This window comes from Xenopus laevis, chromosome 8L (assembly GCF_017654675.1).
Source record: "Xenopus laevis strain J_2021 chromosome 8L, Xenopus_laevis_v10.1, whole genome shotgun sequence".
NCBI classification, from domain to species: Eukaryota; Metazoa; Chordata; class Amphibia; order Anura; family Pipidae; genus Xenopus; species Xenopus laevis.
In genome coordinates, this window is record NC_054385.1 from 16,182,123 (window position 1) to 16,202,506 (window position 20,384).

Here is a 20,384-nt window from a genome sequence, read left to right on the forward strand (position 1 = left end):
GCAAATTGGAGAGGCTTCAGATGGGTTTTTTTTTGCATTCCTCTGGAACAACTAGCAGTTAATGCGTTGAAATAGAGCTAAAAGATTGAACTTGATGGACTTGTGTCTTTTTTCAACCTAACTTACTATGTCAATTGCAAATTGTCTCAGAATTCATCAGTAATTTATGACTTATTTGAGTGTGGAAAGAATGCATGAATCTTTGTTTTCCATTACAAGAATTCATTAGTAAAGTTAATGAAAGCTTCCATTTACCCCTTATCTGATCAGATCTAGCACTCAATGTGACAGGAACCCTAAGGGTAAGGCCACACGAGGAGATTCGGGGAGATTTTGTCGCCTGGCAACTAATCGCCACGTCTTTTGCGCGATTATCTCCCCGAACTGCCTCATCGTTTTTCCCCATAGGCTACAAGGCAAAGTCACCTGCGCTAATGTTTCCTCACTTCGGGCGACTATAGAAAATGCATTTATAGAATTTCTATATAATAATTATTTGCTGCATAAAGAACGATGTTATAAATTAAAAGTACTTACTTGGTTGAACTATCCTCAGTGCTTTCGTTCTTGATCGGAGATCCATTCTCAATTTTTGTACACTTCTGCTCATCTATCCAATCCGAGACCTGCTTCAGAGCAGATTCTACAGTTGACACCATGTTCTGTACTGCTTCTAGCTCCTCTGGAGACGGGTATATGATGGAGTGTTTTGCCATGACGTGACGATCATCGTTCGCAAAAGACCGTATGGATCTCTACAACACAAAAATGACAGGATAAATAAATGTTAATAAGAGTAGCAATATAATCCATGCTGAGATGAAAACATTGCACACCAATGCTTTGCAGTCTCAGAAAATTCACGCTTATCAGCCTTCTTTTTTTACCATCTGTGCAAGTTAAGGTTGGGTGCAGGTTAAGGTTTTCCTGAACTTTACTAGTTTGCTCCTAAGTAAAATAGAGTATTATTTGAGATTTATGGGGCATATTTATTGAAGTTTAAATTGTTCTGGTTGAATTTTTAAAGAGGAAAAATCTCTAGACGAAAAAAAAATCCTCCAACTTTTAGAGATTTGTTATACCCCAAAGCTGCTAAAAATCCAAAAATACTCCTGTCAAGGTAATGTAGAAGTTAATGGCAGATGTCCCTTAAGATGTTTCATGACATTGTGATCCACGCTGGTTTTGTGTTGTGTCAGTTCAATAAAGTCGAGTTTCCGGAACGTCGCTTTGTTGCAACCTTTTTTTGCTCTGACTTTTTCAAGAAGAATTATTGATAAATTTGTTCACTTCGTGGATGGTTGTCTTTGTTTTACTAAAAAAAATTGTTTTTGTAAATACCTCCCTAAATTTTTTCAATAGCAGAGTTAAGGTATAATAAAACAGATTCCTTTATCCTGAAAGGACAAGATCCTATGCCCATATATATGTGTGTATAATATATATATTTATATACACACACACACATATAGGGGGAAATTTACTAAAGGGTGAAGTGGCTAACGCTGGCGAAAATTTGCTTGCGTAATTCCGCCAAGGAGATTCTGGCACAACTTCGCACTCTAACGCCAGGCAAATTCACTAAGTTTTTTACTGACCGTTACCTCTATCGCCAGACTTTTTTCACCACCTCAGATCAGGCGAAGTGCAATAGAGTAGATACGAGTTCCTCAAATAAAAAAAAATCCCAAACAACGCTGGCGTCTTTTCCTTTTTACAGGGTTATAGGCTGAAAAAGATCGAAATTTCTTTTTGGTGTACCCTCCTTCCCCCCTACATTTGATAACTGTGGGCACGTGTATGGCCATATTACACCTCTATATAATTGTATCAAGGTTCCCTGGCCTTGTGTAGTGTAATGTATTTGCTGCTGCATATCCAGCCATTGTACTTTAACTGCTCGCCATATGCAAATTAGCCAAGACTAGTGTAACTTCGAACTGCTGAGCCTATTTTCGATAGCGCAACTTCGCCAGCGTTCAGTACCCTGTGCGCAACTTTGGATCTTCGTGAATTAGCTTTGTCCATGCGAATTTACGCCTGGCGAAGTGTTGCAACGTGCGCAAACCCAGCGTTGACGAATTTTCGCCGGTTAGTGAATTTGCCCCAGAGAGAAAGAGACAGAGACATATGTATCTTGTAATGTTCAAGGTTAAACAGAAATATATATTTTATTCTATCCAAGGGAAAGCAAGTCACAGACACTCAAATAGGGGTAGGCAACTGAGGTCGTTACTAAACACTTCAACACTAAAAACTACTACACTACAAACTCACACCCACTGAATCAGTTATAACACTTCTTATAGAATATATGTTCTAGCAAGCAGGGCTTCTACCCTTCAATTAGAATCAAATTATTCTATTACCTGCTTTATCTTTTTGTGTCTCTTAAACTGAGCAATAGAAAATGTCAGAACATTGCTAAGTAAATAATAATGCATATTATAAAAATTTGTATAACAATAATAAAAACAAAGAGTGGAAATAAAAGAAGTGTACTAATGAGATTCTGAACATATTCTAAATCGGGAAGGATTCCTGCAAATTTCTAAACAGTGCAGTAGTCTAGTGCTTGAATGTAAATTTTTAAGGTTTGCTGTAAATCTGACATAAGAGATAACATATACTTGATACATGCAGAAACAATCCTTTCTAGTGTGCTGTGATCTCAATGCTGTGTATGCTACATTTAGTGGCTGGTTCGGAAGCTCATTTGAAATGGATGTACTTTTCAAAAGCTCATAATTAGCCATGGAAGCTATAAATTCCTCCAAGAAGTCAATGGATCGATGCATGTGCTTTGGTCAGAAAATCAGAAAAATAATATCAGAATTCTATATTCTAAAACGTAACAAAAGTTACCTGAAAGATGAACCACCACTTTAATGTCAGTTTTTCTTCTCTTAGGGTATGTAATATAACTGCGTTTTTTATTTTATCCTAAATATATTATATACCCACATGCCTCTTGATTACTCTTTAGGGTAAGGGCACACACTAAGATTCAGGGACATTTAGTCAGCTGGCGACATATCACCCCTTCTTTGGGCGACTAATCTCCCCAAACTGCCTAGAATCTAAATCGCCGGCGAGATGGCACTCTGAGTGCTTTGTTTCGAAGTCGCCCCAAGGTTTCCTCGTGAGATTTTGATTCTAGTCGGTGGGAAGGCAGTTTGAGATTAGTCACCCAAAGAAGAGGAGATTTGTCGCCAGGCGATTAATCTCCCCGAATCTCCACGTGTATCTCTGCCCTAAGGCGACAAGGGTGTGATGGGGGTTGAAGTTTTGCCACAGTAGGGCTGATTTACATACTTTGCACACTGGTTTTTTTCCTTGACAAATTACCGTGCTCCATTCAGCAGTGCTGTATTCGTGAGGGTCTGGTGGGAAGGAGCCACCTAGGTACCCCACCCTCCTGTCCGCCACCTATCCACTAACTTGACACCTGTACCCACCGTAACTACTTTCTGCACCTCGGCTGGATTTTCTTTCCCTTCCATTCCCAAGACCAAGGGAAGAAATGCTCCCTGAAATGCTCCCTGAATGAGCATGAAGGGGCATGGAACTTGCCTTGCCTTGGTAAATGACCCCAGTGGACATTACATGTCATTAGCTTAATCTATGAAACCAACAAAAAAACCACTGGAATCGTTCCTTACGATGACACTCGTGGAAATAAAGGAACAAGGCAGGATCTCGCACACCCAATCAATAACAACGGTATGCCTGGTGCACGATGGTAGAGGTTCGGCAAGCCCCACAACAGAGTACAGCAAAGGAATTCCAACGGCACACAGGACTGTAGGAAATCTTCAAAATTTATTTCAAAGTGGAGTGCGATGCAACGTTGGAATTCCTTTGCTGTACTCATGGAAATAAAACCTACCAGAACATTTTTAGTGGATGGGCTTCCAATGCCAGCCAGAAGGTTCGACTGTAAACACAAAGATGTTGGCAGGAGAAAATAAAACGAACGACTTAGCATCAAAATGATACTTTTATAAAAATGTATTTTTTTTATTGACCCCTTTCTAAATAAAATTTTATTTAAAAGCATGCTGTAAGATTACGGCATTTGGTTGCATAGAAAGTCGCCTACCCTCAGAAAATGCCAATTCAGTACTTGAGATCTGAACTGAAGAACTAAATATTCCGGGCTTCCGGGTTTATTCTTGGTCTTAGTTTACATCAGAAATGCTTCTTAAACAGCACAGGATGAAGTATTCAGAAAAAGATTCAATGCTCTTATGTTTATGTTTGGAATGTTTGGATTGCATAGCTGGTCAAAGTGCAGCAGATCATCATGCACTGTGTTTGAGACGTTACAGGCCCCTACCACTGGTATCTTATTACTACACGTATACAATTATGACAGATTTATCTGCAACTTCTAGAATACCTTTCTTTAAATACAAACATCACTTTTTTTTTTTTTTAGAGGGTTGGAATCGGGGGGTCTACAAAAAACAAGTTCCTATAACATGTTTTTTATAGCCTTTAATGATATTTGCAAATAAGCACTAGAAGCTAAGTACTGTATATGCTGCCTGAGACTTGTCTCAATGGCATGGCATATAATAATAAGTAACATTCAGCACCTTACAAAGGATGGGTTTTGTATGATTAAGCTCAGTTGGCAGATGTGTGGTTATTGTAACATCTCATACAACCTCAGTATTTATCAATTATTAAGTACCTACTGCCTGGGAAGATTTTATTCTCTCTCTCTTTTATGATTTTTTTTTTTAAATTATTTAATTATTTAATTATTTTGGATCCACCAAATCCACTATGAGATTCAGCCGAATGCCTGAATCCTAATTTGCAAAAAGTGGAAAAATAATTTTTTTTTACACCTTGTTTTGTGACAAAGTTACATGATTTCCCTTCCGGCCCCTAATTTGTGAATGCAAATAAGGATTCGGTTCGGCCAGGCTCGAGGATTCGGCAGAATCCTGCTGAAAAAGGCCAAAACCAGGATTCAGTGAATCCCTAAATTATTTTATACATTTTATGTTATATATATCAACTGGTTAGGCAGGTTAAAAGAGAGTTAAAAGGTTCAACTTGATGAAAATGCGGAAAATACACACATACATACATACATACAGGTATGGGATCCGTTATTCGGAAACCCGTTATCCAGAAAGTCTGAATTACGGGATGGTTGTCTCCCATAGACTCCATTATAATGAAATAATATTAAATTTAAAAAGTGATTTCCTTTTTCTCTGTAATAATAAAACAGTAGCTTGTTCTTGATCCAAACTAAGATATAATTAATCCTTATTGGTAGCAAAACCAACCTATTGGGTTTATTTAATGTTTACATGAATTTCAAGACACAGATCTAAATTACGGAAAGATCCCTTATCTGGAAAACCCCAGTTCCCGAGCATTCTGGATAATGGGTCCCATACCTGTGTGTGTGTGTGTGTGTGTGTGTGTGTGTGTGTGTGTGTGTGTGTGTGTGTGTGTGTGTGTGTGTGTATGTATGTATGTATGTATGTATGTATGTATGTATGTATGTATGTATGTATGTATGTATGTATGTATGTATGTATGTATGTATGTATATATATATATATATATATATATATATATATAATATATATATATATATATATATACATACATACATACATACATACATACATACATACATACACACACACAGGTATGGGATCCGTTATCTGGGAACTGGTTATACAGAAAGCTCCGAATTACGGGAAGACCATATCTCAAACTCCATTTTAATCAAATAATTCAAATTTTTAAAAATTATTTCCTTTTTCTCTGTATTACTTATACAGTACCTTGTACTTGACCCAAACTAAGATATAATTAACTCTTATTGGAGGCAAAACCATCCTGTTGGGTTTAATTTGTGTTAAATTATTTTTTTAGTAGAGTATGGTGATCCAAATTACAAAAATACTTATCTTGATAGTCCCAGCTCCAGAGCATTCTGGATAATAGATCCCATGCCTGTACAATGCTTTTCACTTTGTAAAGTTTATCTCTAGGACCACCTACTCAAACAAGAAATGCAAGCTCCCCCTTAAATTTATGCAAAGAAGGAATGTTAAGGAAATTATGCAGAGAATGAATGTTCTGCAATTAAAATAAACTACTCATTTTACTCTGTGTGTGGATAATACATTGAATAAGGGGTAATAGGGCATATGCATGTAGCAGACACATGATGGTGGCAATCTTGTTTTAGAATATGGTCAGGAAATAATCACAAACCACTTCAATTTCTAACAATTAAAATGCTTAATTGCTTTGGAAGGCAAATAAATTCTTCTTACAATAAAATGTCAGTGACCCATTAATTAATCATTCTCCAGCAACAGAAAATGAAATGATCACTCACCATGCTGAAATACGTTAGTCAGTGCTGTGTCTCTGCTTCCGTCTTTTCTACAGACTTCCCCGGGCTAGCTTCCGTGCAAATACAGATTCCTCATAAGTCTCCGGACAACATAAGCAGTGATTTGCTTCTTTCTTTTCTTTTTTTCTTTTTTTTTTGGACCTGTGGAGGGAGATTACACTTTAAAACACTGCAATATAATATGGATTTTAATCAGTCTACCTGTTAATGGCCTAATTTATATTGCCTTGAAATAACGCCTCATTTGTTATACATAAGCGCCGTCACTGCCATTCACTATACAACACATTGGGGGTTGAGTTACTTTAAAATGATGGTGTTGTAATGACAAGTGGTTAGCCAAATCTGGTATTTGTGTCTATCTGTAATAGATAAGTTAATATTATGAAAAGTGTTTTACACAGTAATTATTGAGACAAATGTATCATTTTTGGTGTTTCTCCCAATGCCATATGTACAGTATAAATCCAACACTTTGCCCCCATGTTTAAACCTATTTAGCCGCTTGTTCATCTTCCAACACTTTTTTCAGTTCAGTTGGTTTTTCCAATTACTTTTTATTTTCTGTGTGCCCGTTTTTCTAATATTTAAGTGTAAAGTTAAATTTTCACCTTCTTTTGTCTTTCTAAAGGGATGAGGGTAGAATCCTGCGCGGGTCCATTTTTTGGAATCCGTACCCGCAACCTGCAATCCGCAAGCCGGATCCGCATTCTTACCCGCTTGGACTACCCGACCCGACGGGCAACCCGGACCCGCTGACCATCAAGAATTAGGAAGTGCTGTCATCTTAAACCGGAAGTGACATCATCGGAAGTAGGCGTGATCAGAAAAAAGGAGTAAAAATAGCTATTGAGAAGACCCACAGCCAGACCCACGAAACCGCGTCTATACCCGCAACCGGAACTTCTACATGCAACCCGCAGGCTTTTGTGCGGCCAACCCAGACCCGCTGCAGGACTCTAGAGAGGACTCCGACCCTGTAACTGTTCTAAATTGATACATTTAGTTGATACATTTCTTATCTTTGCCCCTGCTGAGCAGAGTCACTACGTTTTATTAACGGCAGCTGTTAGCATTGATAAAATAGTTGCTTATACTCCAGAGATACATTTGAAACATTTATCAAATGTTGCAAAATTTTAACAGTTCAGAATTACTGAGCTGCCAGAATGAAACACCAGAGACGGGACCATTTCGATTTTGGAGTCAAAAACTGTAAAAAAAATAAAAAATCTAAAGCAAATATTAAATAATAAATTAGGAAGTTACAGATAGACAGAGATAACTAGTAGAAATTGTAAAAGTAATTAGGGTGGGTTGTAAATAGTCCAGGGGTCTGGATTGAGTCAGGGCACATAGTATGACGTGAGTAACAGAAGAGAGAATCAGAACTAACCATGAGCTACTGAATGTTCATCAATTTATACCTTGTAATGAGCTAATTGAAAGATGACAAAGCAGATGGGACACAGAAACAAACTAAACAGGACAAAAAAAGTAAAAAGGAAGAAAATAAAGATTAAAGGACAAAACAAGCAGATCACAAAGCAACCAACAGGCAGTAACAGCAGCAGACTTGACAAAACACAGAGCAATCTAAGGTACGGACATCTGGACACAACACCAGAACCTTATCACAAAGTCATACAGAAATAGGAATTAGGGTGTACACAATGCCAACTCAACCAGTTTTTCAACCAGTCATTAAGGCTGGTGCCTGACAAGGCACTTTGGGGCAACTTCGGAAATGCAAAGCAATCCCGCCGGCGATTCATATTTTAGCAGGCGGGAAGGCAGTACGGGGAGATTAGTCGCCAGCAGAAGAGGAGATTTGTCGCTGGGTGACTTATCTGCCCGTCTGCCACTAGCCTTAAGGTGGCACAGAAAGTTCTGTCAACAGGGAACAACAGATAACCTCTCTGCTAAGATTACCCTTTTGTGACGGCTGCATTGACGGAAAGGGTGCAATAAAAGAAGGCAGCTCAGTAAACATAGGCAATTCATAAAACTTCAGCATGGATTTACATCTCCTTGAAGTAGAGTCCTGCGTGGGTCCATTTTTTAGAACCTGTACCCACAAACTGCAATCCGCAACCCGGACCCGCAACCCGCATTCTTACCCGACTGGACCCGCAAGTACCTTATTCGCAACCCGGACCCGCTGACCATCAAGAATCAGGAAGTGCTGTCATTGTAAACCGAAAGTGACATCAGCAGAAGTAGGCGTGATCAGAAAAAAGGAGTAAAACAGGAAGTGCTGTCATTGTAAACCGAAAGTGACATCAGCAGAAGTAGGCGTGATCAGAAAAAAGGAGTAAAACAGGAAGTGCTGTCATTGTAAACCGAAAGTGACATAATCGGAAGTAGACGTGTTCAGAAAAAAGGAGTAAAAATCACTAGTGAGAAGAACTGCGGCCTGACCCGCAAACCCCGCGATCCGCGTCAATACCCGCTCTACCTTGAAGTACAGTTTCAAGGGCTGTTCTGATACAGGTTTTACTGGAAAGGTCTGTTGGACCTGCAACAGCAAGCAGCCATAGTGAAGGGTGCCAGCTAAATCAAATCACACTGGATAGGGGACATTTTTTCCCCCTGGCGTATGATGTGCCTCCACACCAGGATCCCCCTCCCAGTTCTGGTGGCCATGCTGGGGCACACACATGTGCTTTAGAGAGAGTCAATGCAGATTTCCAAGTCGTAAGTATGCTAATATTGAGCAGGCCATGACCCTCATGTACAAGTGTGTACCAGCATGGGCGTCTGCAGAGCGAGTGCCATCCTGGTGCAGAGGGCACAGCACTTCGTAAGGAACTATATATGAAAATAAACCTCTGGGAGGGTGGTGGACACATTTTCTGAGATAAGTGCCCTTTAATGCAATTGCCTGGCTCAGGAAGGAGATAAGCCACTTTCCATAATGAAAATAACATCTCTGCTTAAGCCACCTGTTGAGTATCCATCAGGTGCTGAAAAAGTGTTGCAGACAGCTGGTACAAAATAAAATACCATTGCAGCTGAACCTCTGCACAAAATGCCATATGCAATAACCTAGTTGGGTGAAGCATACAAAAAGTAATCAGCAGTAGGCTCATCTATTTCAAACATCTTTCTCCAAAGGTCTAAGTACAGACCGTTCTCTTGCAGTCCCTCTGCCCTCGTCAAAAGAAATAGAGAAACAGAAAAGCTTTAAAGACAATGTGGTACGAGAGTAAGAATAAATCCTCCTGTTAGGGGTAGTCCATCTTTAAGTTAAAATATGTTATGGAATGGTCCATTCTCAGCATGTTTTCAATTATTTGCCTCTTCTGACTCTATCCAGTTTAAAAAAAAAAAAAAAAATAATAGTTTTACAAAAACGATTGTATTGTTACTTTTTATTACTTATTATAAATGCTAGTAATAAACTAAATGGATGTGTTTTGTGTTTCATTAAAGGAGAAGGATTTCAGTCAGTGTCTTCTAAATAATAATAGTCTTCTAATAGTCTACTGTCTTGCCTATAAAAGGGAATTGACTTGAGGGATGAGGTAATAGCTCACCTACAGTTTTGGGTACCAATCCAAGAATATTAATGAGGGAAAAAAAAAAGTCCAAAGATGGCCAACTAAATGGATAAGCCATAGAGCAATTAAACTGTGAGGACAGCTAAGGAGGGTCTTCTTTCTGTAGAAAAGGCATTCTCAAGGGGACATAATTAAAAACAAACAAAAAATTGTGAGCATTCAAAAAAATTGTTTTATTGCCAAAACAAAGAGGTTCTATCACGGCAACAACCAGTGTCAGACTAGGACACCAGGGGCCCATCCAAAAACCTTTGACCAGGGGCCCACCAATTAATCTTAGACAAGGGGCCCACTCTTAATACTATTATTCTTCCTCTACTCACTCATCCTCTATTCTCCTAGTCTCTTTTATGTACATACTATAATCTATTATTCCATGTATTTAGTCTCTGTTCTCATAGAAATAGGGAATGGCCATGAAATAGGCCAAATATTTAGTAGCATGAGGTCCCACTGACACCTGGGCCCACTGGGACTTTTCCTGGTATCCCTGAGGGCCAGTCCAACATTGGCAACAACAGTAACACCTCGGGGGCACCTCAATTAAGAAACATGGCCATAACTAAGGGTTTTTTTTTTATTTTATCTTATTACTGTCAACATTTTCCATCTTAGATAAAGAGAGAGAACAGGCAATAATTGGTAGATGAACACTGAGCCATGCAAAGCTTGTACATGGATCATATGCAAGTACTGCATCAATAAACTGCCATGCTATGGGGAAAAAGATTAAATATATTTAAACAAGAACTAAAACATAAGCCCAGGAGGTAGAACACAAAACAATAAATGCACAATATACCATACGGAGATTGCTTTTGTAGAAGCAGTGTAGGAGATTGACTTATTGGGGGAGATACAGGACTTAGTGCTGAAACAAACTAAGTGGTTCTGTCATGGAAACAACAGCAAAAAATGTATAAAAATAAACAGAAGCAAAAGAAAAATATAAACCACTGTAAAATAACATCTTTTACCATAAGAATTAACCTCCTTCTTCTTCTACTGGAATAATCTGGTGAATTATCCCTTTGAGGGCAGAATTTCCCATTTAATTTGCACATTTGTGCCAGATGTTTTTTGAACATTTTGTGCTCTCTCACTTTAGGGGCATTTCCTGAGGGGGGGGGATGTTTAGCTTACCTAGGACATTTATATATATATAAAATAAAAAAAAATTCAGGAAAAACAGAGCTAAATCTGCCAGAACTTTTGTGTAGTTCCACTTCTGGAGAAATATTTAGAATTCTAAATACCAATGAAAATTTTTTTTTTTTTTCATGATATAGGGATTTAAACCAGAAAAATATTTTATTTTATGCACAAAAATTCAACTGATTTGGAAATCCTCGTGTCTCTCTAAAATGCACATACCAGATATGTATAGTTTTTTTGGAGATTTCTGACTTCTATAGATCAAAAACTCCCAACAATATATTTTCAAAGCACTACAGCAGAACATGGCATACTTTACATTTAAACAGTATGTTTACCCCAGGAAACCATATATTTTTATTTTATACACAAATACACATTCTGATGAAACTCAAATTGGTAACCATGGTATATGTACATTGAGCCATGCAGAGCTTATACATGGATCATATACAAGTACTGCATCAATAAACAGCTGTAGATGTACCATGTGCTCCCTAATTACCAAACATCTAAGGTACCAAGAAAAAACATCCTAAATATGAATGCCAAGGGTCCACTGAACAGTTGGATGCCCATTGTGCAAGGAATTACCAAGTATCTAGCATCTACAGAACCCAAAATAAAGTTAGTACGTACAAATTGGCCAGGAGGCCAAAATGGGTAAACATGCCTTTCTATGTAAACTAAAAGACCATGCCAAATTTAACAGTTTTTATGAATTTTCTGACAATCGGCACAAAGTTTGCAATTTACCCCCTTGATACCAACATAAAGCATCCTAATAAGCACATCATGGATCTACTGAACATTTTGATGAACAAAATATACATAGATTCACCCAACTATGTGGCACACAAAGAACCCCAAATGGAAATATGAATATGAAGTTTCACATCTGACACACTAGCTGCTGCAATACAAGCACCCCGTATGTGTATTATGTGCCATAAAACCCTCTAACAGTAGGGAGACCCTTGAATATGAGCACTGAACGTCTAAGGTATGTCAGTTATAAAATAATACAAAATGTAAAGATTTATTGTCAAAAAACAAAAGCAAAAGTTATGTCAGTTATAAAATGAAAAAAATTGTATATTTCCCAATACCACTCCCCTCTCACTCTTTAAATTGAGATTTTAGCATGTTAACACTTCAGGCTTGACAAAGGGTCCAGAAGGGCCTGAAACGTTGCCTTCTTTTTGGATACACATGGGCTAAATAAAGCACCTATTTCACAGAGCAAGATACTGGTGTGCTTCTCGATTATTATCTACATGTACCTTTGACCCCCTGCAAGGGAAGGGTCTTCCAGTTGAGCACCCAGCACTTTAATCCCTTTTTTTTGGACATTCTGTATTTCAATAATAACATGATTACTCTCTACCAAGTATATTAAAGGACATTATAGACACACAACAGGGGACCATTTTTCACACAGAAAAAGACAAACCATCAGATGCTAAAGTCACACAATGTTGTTTGCTCACCTATGCGGAAATGCGGTGGAGAAACGGCTCATCTAAGTGGACCTGGATTTTGGTGCAGAAATGCGAAGGTCAAGACCAACGCAGCCTGAGAGCTTAAGCAGATGGGTGCAGATCCACTCAGAGTGGCTGTTTCTCTGCATTTTTTTTGTTTAGCCTTAGACTTAAGGAACTTTTATTTAGAGGCTGTGGAATACCCTGCAATAATATTTTTAATTGTGGCTTATATAACTAATTGGACAATCATAATGTCCAAGGCTACAGTGCTCATGATTTACAGTTAGTTTACTATAGGTATGTGTAGATATTTTTTATACATTAGGTATTTGGGGGAAAAAACTAAAATTAACAATGCAACTATTCTCTGACATGCCTGTTAAGAGCAAAGATGTCAAAGCTAATTGATAAATAGATGGTTATTCTGAAAGCAAAACAATGCCTTGACATAGATTATTCTATACTAATTCTCTTTGCAATGCCTGCACAATTTTGCCAGTTACTGATGCTGTGGGTCTCCCACTGGACTGCAGCTTTATTGTACACATTGATCACAATGCCTACTTTTAGAACCTCAGCAACACTGCCCGTCTCTAATTGCTCATAGAAATCACAATTTGGACCTTATCGCTGCAGAAAAGGTACTTTTCAGAGTCTCAAAGCAGCAAAAGAGGAAAGGTCTGAGAACAGCTGAGATCTTCCTATCAATTCCTATCCATGCGGATCACTTAAGGTATCAGCCTGCCAGAAGTTTAATTACTACTTTAAATGAATTTGTGCACACCAAGACTATTACAGGCACCACTCACTGTGCAACTTTATGAAGCCTTTTCATCGTCTGTTCAACTGCGGCATGAAATAACGAATGGGGGTTGTTTAAAAAGCAACTACAGGTATTGGACATTTTATCCAAAATGCTGGGGACCGGTTAGCCAGAATGCTTGGGACATGGGGTTTTCTGGATAACGGATCTTTCTGTAATTTGGATCACTATTAACTTAAGTCGACTAAAGAATCATGTTAACATTAAATAACCCCAATAGGCTGGTTTTGCTTCCAACAAGGATTAGTTATATCTTAGTTGGGACCAAGTACATGGTACTGTTTTATTATTACAGAGAAAAGGAAATAACTTTGTACAGTTAGGGGATCTTACTCCATATAATACACTGACAGGGTGCTTTCTTTGCAGGAGAGGAGTTGGACTATTTTTGCACTATTTCTATGTGGGGTCTGTTTAATTTGATAAATCTATGCATACTGACATCTGTCTAAAATGACAGAATGATAGATCAAATGGGGTTTCTTCATTTTGTGGCCCCTAAAGGCCACACACTTCTGGAAACCTGTACGTCTTGGGTATCAAACGGTTAATCGGACCTCTGGCCTTCATATTTAGGGTGATTTATCTTGGTAACTTATAGTATGTGCGAGATCATATACTGCAAATTGGAGGCTTTGAGGTGATTTTCAGAAATGTCATCAAAATTGCCAAATTCAGGAAAGATTTGTTGCTTACCCATTTTGGATTTGGGGGAGTGTATATTCCAAAAATATATGGCTTTATGGGGTGAACTTACTTTTCTGCAGTTTCACCCCACATACAATGCAACAAGTGTAATGTGACTATACATGCGTAACAATTAGGGGCAGATTTATTAAGGTTCAAGTTATTTTTTATTTTTTTTTGGTTAAAACTCACATTTTCAGATTTAAAAAAAAAATTTTTTTTCAAGATTTATTATGCCCCGACCCTGGAAATAGCTTGAATCCGAAAATACACCATCTAAAACCTGTCTAGGTCATGTAGGAGTCAATGGCAGGGGTCCCTTGAACCATATGAAGATGGTAATAGCCTGCATGATGTTCGAGTTGTCCTGGAGGATTTTCCCCCGAAAACTTGAGGTATTCGAGTTTTTGTTCACAGAAAACTCGATCAATTCATGTTTTCCGGTTTCACAACTCGAACTCGCAGATCCAAGTTTTTTCTTAAATAAGATACCATTCGATCGTTAATAAATAACCCCCTAATTGTACACATGAGTTTTGTCACTCTTGTACATAATTGACCTTTTTGTTGATTTTGCAGTAGCTAGAATGACAGAAATGATAGATCATATGGGGTATCTTCACTTTGGGGCCCTTAAAGGCCACACACTTTGGTAAACCTATGCACATTGGGCATCAACGGATATATTGGATCCATAGCCTTCATATTTAGGGTGATTTAATTTGGTACCTAATGACCTGTAGGAGATAAGATAATGTAAACTGTAAGCTTTAAGGTTAATTTTTGAAAAAAAATTCAGAACATTTTATATAAACCGATATATTTAGGAATGCGTTGTAACTGGACAGTTTGGAGTTGAAAGACATATCTATACATTTTGGATTTGTCAGAATGAATCTGTTCTTTCCAAAAATGTATCATCTGCTATGGTAAACCTACTGTTAGTGGGTTTTTTGGCCTTGGAAATTTGGTAGTGTATTGCTGGGAGTTTCTGCCCTATACTTAGGGTTGCCACCTGTCTGGTTTTGACTCGGACAGCTCGGTATTTTGAAGGGCTACCCGAGTCAAAACTTCATGCCCGGTTTTCCATATAAGGAAAACCGGGCAGGATTCCCTTGACTGACACAGCGATTAGCCAATTGCTGATCACGGCACCATAGCCCTGCCCTTGATGTCACAGCCACTCCCATCTACATCATAACCCCGCTGGGCAGCCCCCTGCCCGGTCTCAGCCCTATGGAAAGGTGGCAACCCTACCTATACTAGATAGAAATCTCCCTAAAACTATATATATTTGGTATTCGCTTGTTCAGGAGATAAGGGGCTTTCCAATTCAGCTGTATTTCTGTGCATGTAATAAATTATGTTTCTGATATGTCTTTATATCATGTCTTTTTTTTAAAGAAATTTAGGCTATATCATTATCTCTATAAGGATATAACTTGTGGAACTCAAACTCAAAACTTCTAGCATATTTTGAAAGTGAAGGTTGTCCTGAAAATAAAAAAAAAAGGTATATTTTACATATTTTTCCTAGGTAAACTAAAAGTCCCCCTCCACCAGGAAATACACCTGAAGTGAAAGAGGGCGAAATGTTCAAAAACTGTCTGACCTTTGTGAGAAAGTAACACGGGTGGGCAATGGAGGGGCAGCTCAATTAGTAGCACTAGGTTTATATAGTAATAGTGAGACATTCCTGTTATAATTTAAACTTGTCACTATCGCTTTAAGCTCACATTTTCATGTAGAGTTATGGGATACTGCTTTGGAAACGGATATCCAAAAATTATAGGACTGTCATGTCCCAGTTTTTAAAAATTCTTCCCTTTTTCTTTGAAATACTAAAACAGTACCTTGGGCTTCATGGTAATGAAGTCCATGAATAACAATCCTTCTGGGTTTATTTAATGTTTTCTTTTTTTAAGCAGGCAATGCTCAGTGATCCAAATGATAGAAAAGTACCCTAGATTCCAAGTATTGCCCTAAATGTGAAGAACACAATGTTCATTTATTCCATTATCTCCGGTCCTGTCCTAAGTTAAGTATTTTTTGGAGTGAAGTCTCGAGATTTTTGAATTCTAGGTTGAAAACTAATTTTACGTTATCCCATAGTTTTGCTTTATTGCATGTTGACGACAATAAGCTCTTCTCCAAACCTAGTCTTGATCCAATATCCCAAGGAACTAAGAAACTGGTTGGTTAAATGATGGCTGCTTCCAAGAAAGCCTTATTCAATCATTGGTTAAAGAATGATTCTCCTCTTATAGCAGATATCATTTCACTACTTAATCAACTGAGCTGGCAGGAAGCTATTAAGGCTAAAACTGATGACACCAAGTCGAAGCAATCTTTTAAAAATACATGGTCGCTTTATTTTGAGACATTCGACTCCAAAAACAAAGATCAAATCTATAAGTATTTACGTACAAGTATTTAATTTTAATTGATTTTGTGCAAATTTATGGAAACAATGGTCTTTTTTTTCTGGGTGTATATATTTTTGTTAAATTATTACCATTGATATGTCCCTATTTATCGAGGACTTGTCTGATTTTTCTGACATTTGTTATATATGTCTTCATGACTGCATCTGCGTTTTGATTCTGCTTGTTTTATGGTACAACTTCAATAAAATATTTGAAACACTTTAGATCCCAAGTAGTGATAGGCGAATTTTGGGCGTTTCGCTTCGACGAAAAATTTGCGAATATCCCGCAAAATGGCGAAAAGTACGCGAATCGGCGCCGGCGTCTTGTTTTTATTATGTCGGCGCAAATTTGCGCCTGGCTAATAAATTCACCCATCAATAATCCCAAGCATTGTGGATAGATCCCATGCCTGCATATGGACAGTGATTGTTTCTCAAGTCATATGTGCGTGGGGTGGATAAAAATATTACACTTGTTTCTAATTTAAAACGACAACACATAAGCAGTGCATGAATATGATGGGGTAGTGTTGGTATGAAATACATAACCCCAGTTATCAAGACATACCGGTTTTATTACTGTATCAAAACAAAAAAGCTATAGAAAGCCACTACTGTCCTTCCAATTTAGCACTACCCTATTTACAGTCACATGACTTCCTCCCATCCTAGGCATATTCCTTGTGGGATTTGCAAACTCAAATTACAGACAACCTTCTCAATGTCCTCAACTGCGGTTAACACAGAGGTGAAAAAGCACAGCCAGTGTTTTAGGACACAGAAAATAATCCTTTTATAATAAGCCTGTGCAACCCACTTTGTTAAGCCTTTCTCAAACTAACTGTAAGGAAGTCAAACTATACATTATTCACACAACCTAAAGCACTCAATTATAGATTAAAATATTATGACACTGACCCTAATTAAAAATAATCTTTAAACCTAGAGCGCTAAAATAGAAGGCTATGCTTTGCAGGTACTTTTTTTTCCCTTATACAGTAACACGGTGTGTATTGATAATTAAAGTGAAAACGTTTCTTTTGCAGTGAAGTATAATTTTATTCCTGGTTCTCTGCCAACACGGACTAGAAAAATTAACAACCGGGGGAAAGAGTAGAAGTAGGTCAGAAAAGAGAAGGAGGCTTTCAGATTTGCTGGCGTGAGCATTTATCAAGGCTTTCGGCAATTTAGATTATTTTATTACGCTGCTGATCACTGATCACTCACAGCTCTATATTAACAAATAATTAAAAGCCTTACTACTACCCAGGCATTTTTTTCACTAAGTAAACCCAGCTGATATAAAACCATTTATGGACCCAGTGAACTACTGGCATAGATTTTAAAAATGATAACATTCAAAGTCTTCATTTACCATGTCGTATCTATGATTCAAACAGAGAACGAAAAAACAAAATACAAACACAAATAAAACTCCCAGTGTACCAAAAGGACAAGTAAGTCCTGGAAAAAAAGCATATTCATGTTCCAATTAATGGACAATTTTATCTTTATGAAATTATCACAAACTTTGCAATTTTATGATCAAAACCTTGCTGCTTAAAACCTGTTTTGAAAATCTATGCAATTGCACATACTCCATTGCTAATAAATCCGGGAGCAGTGAGGAATTCTCTCTCTTTTGTACGTTACAGGTATGGGATCCATTATCCGGAAACCAGTTATCCAGAAAGCTCCCAAATCCAGAAAGGTCGTCTCCTATAGACTCTTTTTTTATCCAAATAATCCAAATATTTAAAAATGATGTCCTTTTTCTCTGTAATAATAAAACAATACCTTGTACTTGATCCAAACTAAGATATAATTAATCCTTATTGGAAGCATAACCAGCCTATTGGGTTTATTTAATGTTTACATGATTTTATAACAGACTTATGGTCTGAAGATCCAAATTATGGAAAGATCTGTTATCCAGAAAACTGCGCATTCTGGATAACAGGTCCCATACCTGTACTAGTAAATTTGTCTCGATCAGTCCCACTTCTATTTTGTTTTACTTACGCTTGGAGTGCTCCCACAACCTAGTTTATGTTTTAACTTTATCCACAGCAAATTTAGTAAATACGTTGTAAAAGTTGTAAGAGTATAATATGGTATACCAAGTAATTAGCCCATTAGCAATGCAGTAAATTCACCTGAGCTTCACTGAAAAAATACACAAAACAGGTCGGTCGACTGCAAAGAGTCATTTTTAGTTGCAATTCTATTTATGGAGAATAAAAATTACATTTATTTTCTAAAAATTGGGGCCCTTACAAGTTAAAAAAAATTGGGGCCCCAAAGAATTTTTTTTTTTAAAAAAAATTGGCGCCAGGGCCCCCTTACAAGTTAAAAAAAATTGGGGCCCCAAAAAATATCTTATCTGCGCTTCGGGACTTCAATTTCGGCTGTTTTCATGACTTACAGTCTTTTCGCCTCTTCGGGAGTTTGGCTTCGGCTATTTTAGTGGCTTCGGGTCCATCGGCTGTTCCGCACTTCCGCATTTCGGCTGTTTGGGACTTGAAAAATGGCCGCAAGGCTTCGGCACTGTCAAGGGGAGCCCGGCTCTTTCAAAAGTGCAGTACTGTCGGGCCCAGGACACTTGTCCCCCCCCATGGCAGCCCTGCGTTTGACTGTAGTAAAATAGTGCCCTTCAGTGGTTCATATAGGAAGTGCTGCAATTTTTTTTCACTCTTTGTATCAGTCTGATACAAAATAGACAATTTTGCTTAGCAAAGAAAGCCTTACACCTTTATAAAACACTTTGTGGTCCGATTACTAAAGCACGGTAAAAATATGCGCACAAAATATAGACAAATTTATCAGCGAATATGTTTTCGCCAGTTTACTAACCTGCGGTAAATATTAATCTTGCGCAAGAATATGTGTTCGCCAGTTATCCCATTCGCTGAAAATAACGCTGCTTACACACTAATGCCTGGTTTACTAAACAGCGAAATATGCGAAAGACAAAGTTAACGTCAGAATATTTGCAAAATTTTACCGCTATCTATATAGTGGCGGTAAATTATTTATTTGCCAGAAAATTCTCAAGGGGACCGGAAATATCCCATAACACCGTCTTTTACCCATCATTCTGTTCCTGTTGCCATTCTTGACAGGAGAAGAGAGAAGTGACAGGATAATTCGTTATGGGCGAAAATTCCCCAAATTCGCCCATTACTAAGGATAATCAAAGATGTTTTGGATTATTCTTTTGTCTGCTGCTACAGCAGCTTTTTCAGCTGAAAGATGATTTATTATGGCAAGGAGGGACCAAAGGCTTCGTCAGCCTAGATTAAACTACATTTATATGATGCACACAGATTGATTGGTAAAACTTGTTTATGAATTTGATTTATACGATTCTATTGGCAAGGGGTAAGTCTTGTGACTGGATTTATTGAAATGTGGATTTATATGTTGCCTACATGTTTGATTGGGTGACATCTGTTTACTGTGTTGTTGATGATATCTATAAAGTTTAGCGGTTTTGAAGATACATATCTGGCCATGAATCATGCCATAATAAACGCCATAAAACAAGACTATTTTATAGCATAAAAATTCGCAAACTTTATTTGTCGCCAGAAACTTCGCAACTCACTAAAATTAACGCTTATTCAACATAGTTACCGCAAGTGATCGCAATGACTTCTGAGCGCATCGCTGTTTAGTAAACTTAGTCAATGTGAATATTTTGGCGGAAAAATATTTGCATCGATAACATGCGGAAACATATGGTCAAATTTAACGCGCTTTAATAAACGGACCCATAAATGCTCAGTAAATGTAAAGCAGCAACTCAAGAACATCTACCAAACTTAATTGTCAAGCTTCTTCC

General features: G+C 37.8%; 1 protein-coding gene across 9 annotated transcripts in view; it reads right to left on the minus strand.

Annotated features, from left to right (window-relative positions):
* Positions 1 to 20,384, minus strand: part of strbp.L (spermatid perinuclear RNA binding protein L homeolog) — a 121,786-nt gene that overhangs the window by 59,306 nt on the left and 42,096 nt on the right. For all 9 annotated transcript variants that reach the window (XM_041572058.1, XM_041572059.1, XM_041572055.1 and 6 more), the window contains 2 exon segments: positions 6,383 to 6,541; positions 538 to 755 (listed from right to left, as the gene is read on the minus strand). In XM_041572058.1, coding sequence (XP_041427992.1) covers positions 538 to 755; positions 6,383 to 6,385 — 221 coding nt within the window. In that variant the 5' untranslated portion in view covers positions 6,386 to 6,541.